This window comes from Papio anubis, chromosome 5 (assembly GCF_008728515.1).
Source record: "Papio anubis isolate 15944 chromosome 5, Panubis1.0, whole genome shotgun sequence".
In the NCBI taxonomy this organism is placed as follows: domain Eukaryota; kingdom Metazoa; phylum Chordata; class Mammalia; order Primates; family Cercopithecidae; genus Papio; species Papio anubis.
The window spans coordinates 161,174,443-161,181,128 of NC_044980.1; the positions used below are offsets into that span (position 1 = coordinate 161,174,443).

The following is a 6,686-nucleotide window of genomic DNA, read 5'->3' on the forward strand; positions in this document are numbered from 1 at the left end:
GAGTAGGACATTTCCAACAAACACAGTGTGTTTGTGGCTCCCAGAAGGAATCTTTGGGTGTTTTTGATAATGGAAACTTCTTAGAAAACAATTGTTATCTTTCCTTACCTTAGGCTCTCTGCACTCTGTCATATTACATAGTTAATGAAGTAGCCCAAATTAATGTATTATAAGGCAAGTAGACATTTGTTAAAGTCATTCCTGAGGACTGAAACTCTACTAGGGAAAAAAAATCAATATGATAATGAAGTTTATAGTTATTTCAGACCATGAGGCCTAGGAAAAATTTTTAGAAGGTAAAATTTACTGTTCTCATCATTGCAGACCTTATCTCTCTTAATAGTTAAAAACATATTTCTTAACAGAAATACCTTTATTTTTTAAATTGTCTGCATAGTTTAAGGAAAAGAAGATTCTAGTTAAAACCCAAAAACATCTGTGGGTTGGGCTATGTGCACTTCTAACTAAAATTTCCAAGTAACATAGATTCTTTAATAATGATTTTCAAAAAGGAAAACAAGTTAATAACTTTTTTCTGTCTTTTCAGGAAAAATATTGAAGGTGAACATGTGGCGTATGCTGCTATGTGAAGCAGTAGCTGCTGTCATGGCCAAGGGGTTCGATATCCTGGGAATAAAACCTGTCCAAAGGATGTAATCCTTCGTAGGTTTGAATACTGTGTGTTTTTACCAAAGTGGCCATTGGCACTGTTTGCTTTTTTACAATCATGTGGACACAAGCATAAGTAAAGAAAATTTGTCAACTATGCAAAATGTGGTTCTTTATCTCTAACAGCTAGAATTCTAAAAAGAAAAAAATCACTTCTACAAATATGCTTACATCTTGCTGAGCATTAAACCAAAATGACTTAGTGGAGGCCACGAAAAACAGGATTTGTGCACCACAGTGAGAGTGTATTGACTTTGCAGGAATGTGTTTTATTAATTTTAATTAGATAAGAAATCCCATTTATTGACCCTAAAAAGGCCCCAAGAATTTACACCTCTTCATTGTCCCATTCATGTTTCATTTCATTGTTCTGTGAGAGGTACTTACCCTGTTTTACAAGTAACAAAACTTGAGACTGCGCAGAGATAAGTAACTTGCCCTGGATTGCTCAGGAACAAAATTAAGATTCACACCTGTGCACGTTAAAATCCCAAATTCAGGCTATTTCCATTTTAAGAAAAGATGACATTGGCAATATAACAGACTTGGGTTCGGGGGAAGGGGGCAAGGAAACGTAGATTGGAAATTTTCCCGAAGCTCAAGATTTAACTTTTAACACCTTATTGGCTAGATGCCAATCCCAGTCGCAAAGGAAGGTAGAAACCTAGAGTGAATGTCCAAGCTAAGAAGAGGATTGCCATGATTTCCTTAGACTAGTCACTATTCATCCCCTGGGCAGGGCATATTGTCTCATTTCATGAAATTGGAGTCGTCGTAGCAGCACAGAATACAGAGATCGGTAGTGGCAGCAAGACGTTTTGGGGTACAGCTTAGCACACTGATTATTGAGTCAGCAGTTAATGGAATCTGCCAACACAAAAATGAAATGAGATTCCATGTAAAGCCAACACAATAGAAAAATGAATGCTTGATGAGCATGAATTGTATCATACTATGCTATTTCTAAAAGTCTCCAAGCTTAGAGGAACCTTAGATAGGATCTTAATGAGTTATCATAATAGCTTCTGTTCACAAACAAACTGGTATGTGTAAGTCTAACATGTCCACATTAGATCGCTGCTCCCTCCAACAAACATGGGGAGGCTAAGCACTTTCCTCTCACTCTACTAACTGCAAAGACAGTTCACCTAGACTATTGAGCCCTTGGGTCAGAAGACTCAGGAGATTCTAGGAATTAAAACAGGATTCAGCCGGGCATGGTGGCTCACACCTGTAATCCCAGCACTTTCAGAGGCCGAGGCGGGCAGATACCTGAGGTCGGGAGTTCAAGACCAGCCTGACCAACATGGGGAAACCCTGTCTCTACTAAAAATACAAAAAATAGCCATATGTAGTGGCAGGCACCTGTAATCCCAGCCACTCCGGAGGCTGAGGCAGGAGAATTGCTTGAACCTGGGAAGCGGAGGTTGCGGTGAGCCAAGGTCGCACCATTGCACTCCAGCCTGGGAGACACAGCAAGACTCCATCTCAAAAAAAAAAAAAAAAACAGGATTCAGTGAGCAGTGAGGTGGAGGAGAAAGTAATGAAAGACTAGAGGAGTATGTTAAATTAACCAAAGGTCATGATAAGTTCATATACTAAACACCACCCATCCTATTCACGCACCATCTTTAAACACTGTCGGCCGGGCTGTGGCTCACGCTTCTGTAATCCCAGCACTGTGGGAGGCCGAGGCTGGGTGGATCACCCAGGTCAGGAGAGATGGAGACCATCCTATGCAACACGGTGAAACCCCGCCTTACTAAAAAATACAAAAACTAGCCGGGCGAGGTAGCTGGCGCCTGTAGTCCCAGCTACTCGGGAGGCTGAGGCAGGAGAATGGCGTGAACCCGGGAGGCGTGCCAGTGAGCGGAGATCACGCCACCGGGCACTCCAGCCTGGTGACAGAGCGAGACCCGCCTCAAAAGCCGGGCGCCGGGTGGGTTAAGCCTGCATCCCAGCACTTTGGGAGGCTGAGGCGGGCGATCACCTGGAGGTCAGGAGATCAAGACCATCCTGGCTAACACGGTGAAACCCCGTCTCTACTAAAAAATACAAAAATCCGCCGGGCGAGGTGGCGGGCGCCTGTAGTCCCAGCTACCTCGGGAGGCTGAGGCAGGAGAATGGCGTGAACCCGGGAGGCGGAGCTTGCGTGAGATCTGGCCACTGCACTGCCTGGCGGCGGTGTGAGCGAGACTGGCCTCAAAAAAAAAAGAGCCGGGTGAGTTGGCGGGCGCCTGTAGTCCCAGCTTCTCAGGAGGCTGAGGCAGGAGAATGGCGTGAACCTGGGAGGCGGCAGAGCTTGCAGTGAGCCGAGATCGCGCCACTGCACTCCAGCCTGGGTGACAGAACGAGACTCCATCTCAAAAAAAACAAACAAAAAAAAACACTGTCTTACCATAATTTATAGATATATAAATACCATTTGGTAATACAGATAATATCAGAAACCTTTCCTTAGTAGTAGAGTTCTGATTCTCCTGTTTTTGTTTATAGAGACGAGGTCTTCCTCTGCTTTTCAGGCTGGAGTGCAATGGTGCCATTGTAGTTCACTGTAACTGTTTTTGTTTGTTTTTTGTTTTTTGTTTTTTTGAGACAGAGTCTCACTCTGTCACCCAGGCTGGAGTGCAGTTGTGCGATCTCGGCTCACTGCAACCTCTGTCTCCCAGGTTCAAGCGATTCTTATGCCTCAACCTCTCAAGTAGCTGGGACTATAGTATGCGCCACCATACCCTGCTAATTTTTTTTATTTTTAGTAGAGACAGGGTTTCACCATGTTGGCCAGGCTAGTCTCAAACTCCTGACCTCCGGGTGATCTGCCTGGCGCAGCCTCCCAAAGTGCTGGGATTACAGGTGTGAGCCACTGTGCCCAGCCATTCACTGTAACGTTGAACTAATGGGCTCAAGTGATCCTCCTGCCTCAGTCTCTGGTAGCTATGACTATGGTTGTGCTAATTAGCCTGTTTTTAATGTGCTAGCCTTTGGAAAAACAAAGCCAATTTGACTTCAGATAATCCTTAATCTCATTTAAGTCTATGGGCCTTTGTGACCCTCAAACTTGCCTTCATTTGACCTCTAAAAGAAGTCAAAATAATTTTTTTGTTGGTTAATAGAAAAAACACGATTTTTGCCAGGCGCGGTGGCTCACATCTGTAATCCCAGCACTTTGGGAGGCTGAGGTGGGCGGATGACGAGGTCAAGAGATCAAGACCATCCTGGCCAACATGGTGAAACCCGTCTCTACTAAAAATACAAAAATTAGCTGGGCGTGGTGGTGCATGCCTGTAGTCCCAGCTACTCAGGAGGCTGAGTCAGGAGAATCGCTTGAACCCGGGAGGTGGAGGTTGCAGTGAGCCGAGATTGTGCCACTGCACTCCAGCCTAGGGGACAGAGCAAGACTCCGTCTCAAAAAAAAAAAAAAAGAAAAAGAAAAAACACAATTTTCAGGTGTTCATTCATTTATCCTAACAAATGGAATGATCTGTGACCTCAAGCTTATTTACTGCATTCTAGGAAATTACAATACTATATATCAATAGCTCTAAGAACTATAGATTGCAAGATACTATAGTTTTGCACTACTAAAAAATTTTGACAAACTTTTAAACTGATAGAACTTTCGTAAGTTAGAATTTTCATACTGAAAAGAGTCTTTTAGACTTTGTATCATGTATCACTATGTACAAACTTAGCAAAGGAAAATACAACTGAAGTAAATTGGTTAAAATACTCTTAAAACTTGAGTCCCACTCTTTGAGATACTTTTTGATGCAGTCATTAATATCTGTCTTTTCTAGACAATATCATCCTCTGTGGTACCAAAAACATTGATGATGCAGTGTTTTGATGTTCCACTGTAGTTCCCAGGATTATTTATCTGAGTCCTGATATTCATGTGAAGGCAGTGATGACTATGTCACAACCATCATCTGACTAATAATGACTGCGAGATGCATTGCAATTTGAGAAATGTTAAAATGTACATCCCCAAATTGATTAAACACAATAGTGTGAGGAATGAGGAAAATTAAGTTGGTTGGAAAACGTTTGACTTGGTATGGTCCAGTGTCTCTACATAAATATAAACTCTCCTCATTCCATTCTTTAATTTACAGGGACCTGTTTGCTAAACTAAGGTCTCTAGTCTCTACTAGGTCTCTACTCAGTGCTTTTCCAAACACAGGGCTGCCTGAAACTTTCCGTCATCCAAAGGTATGTGGTTTGTGGAATTCAGTTACTCTTCCCAATGCCACCCCCCACTGAGAATTCCAGTGCCAGTCCTACCTTCCACTGGCACTACACAGGGCCAGTGGAATGACATTTAAAGTGCCAAAAGGGAGGAAAACTGTCAGTCAAGACCTCTATATTCAGCAAAGCTATTCTTCAGAAATGAAGATGGTATTAAGATGTTTCCCAATAAACAAAAAGTTTGTCACTAGAAGACCATCCTTACAAGAAATGCTAAATGTTGATATGTAAGGACCCTAGACTAACAAAACACACAACACCAGTAAAGGCAAGTACATAGTACAAAGTATATTTAAAAAGTGTAAAAGATTATAAAATCAAGTATGTAAAAGTATAAAAATCAACAGTAATGTCTTTTTTGTTTTTAACTTACTTAAAAGGCAGCTGCGGAGATGTGTATGGTGGCATATGCCCTGTAGTACCAGATGTTTGGGAAACTGAGGTGGGAAGATGGCTTGAGTCTAGGAGTTTGAGGCTGTAGTGTGCTATGATCACCTCTGTGAATAACCACTGCACTACAGCCTGAGCAACATAATGAGACCTCATCTCTAAAAAATTAAAATTTTTAAAAATAAAAAGGACAATTGAAACTAAATCTGTATTGATGTACATACAGTGTATAAAGATGTAATTTATGACAAAAACTACAAAAGGGAATAGGAGACTGCTATATAGGAGTAAAGATTTTGTATACTACTGAAATTAAGTTGATATTAATCTGAACTTGATTGTTATAAATTAAGATGTTAATTGTAACCCCCAGGGCAGCCACCAAGAAAATAATTCCAAAATATATAGTAAGAGAAATGACAAGGTAATTAAAATATTATACTAAAATGAAAAATACCTATTTAACATGTTGAAAGCAGAAAGAAAATGATAAAGATTATGGTGGACATGAATGAGTTAGAGAATAGAAAAACAATAGAGAAAATGAATTAAACCAAAAGTTATTTTCTTAAGATCAGCAAAATTGAGAAACCTTTATAGCTAGACTGAGAAGAAAAAGATAAGATTCAAATTATTAAAATCAGGCATGAGAGTAGAGAGGTTACTATTGACCTTACAAAATAAAAAGAATAGAGAATACAATTGTATGCTAAAAAAAATTAGACAATTTAAATGAACAAATTCCTAGAAACATACAAACTAAACTGTCTCAAAATCTGAATAGACCTATGTAGCAAAGAGATTGAATCAGTAGTCAAAAAATTTCCAACAAAGAAAAGCCAAGGACCAGATGGCTTTTCTGGTGAATTCTATCAAATCTTTAAAGAAGACTTAACACCAATCCTTCTCAAACTCTTCAAAAAAAGGAGGATTGCTTTTTAACTCATTCTATAAGGATATTACTACCCCAATATTCAAACCAAAAGCATCATAAAATAAGAAAACTTCAGATCAGTTATCACTCAGATACAAAAAACTCTCATTACTAGCAAACTGAATTCAGCAAAATACTAAAAGCACTATACACATGACCAAGTAGGATTTATCTGAGAAATGTAAAGGTGATTCAACATATGAAATAAAATCACAGGCTGGCACGGATTCACGCCTGTAATCCCAGCACTCTGGCCAGCAGAGGCAGGTGAACTGATTGAAGTCAGGAGTTTGAGACCAGCCTGGCCAATGTGGTGAAATCCCATGTCTACAAAAAAATGCAAAAATTAGCTGGATGTGGTGGCATGCACCTGTAATCCCAGCTATTTGGGTGGCTGAGGCATGAGAATTGCTTGAACCTGGGAGGCAGAGGTTGCAGTGAGCTG

The 6,686-nt window shown here is 40.6% G+C and overlaps 1 protein-coding gene across 2 annotated transcripts in view; it reads left to right on the forward strand.

The window, feature by feature from the left end:
* RARS1 (arginyl-tRNA synthetase 1) overlaps positions 1-768 on the forward strand; it is a 34,824-nt gene extending 34,056 nt beyond the window's left edge. For both annotated transcript variants that reach the window (XM_003900489.4, XM_021939946.2), the window contains one exon: positions 548-768. In XM_003900489.4, coding sequence (XP_003900538.1) covers positions 548-657 — 110 coding nt within the window. In that variant the 3' untranslated portion in view covers positions 658-768. The remainder of the gene's footprint in view (positions 1-547) is intronic.
* Positions 769-6,686: the final 5,918 nt, after the last annotated feature.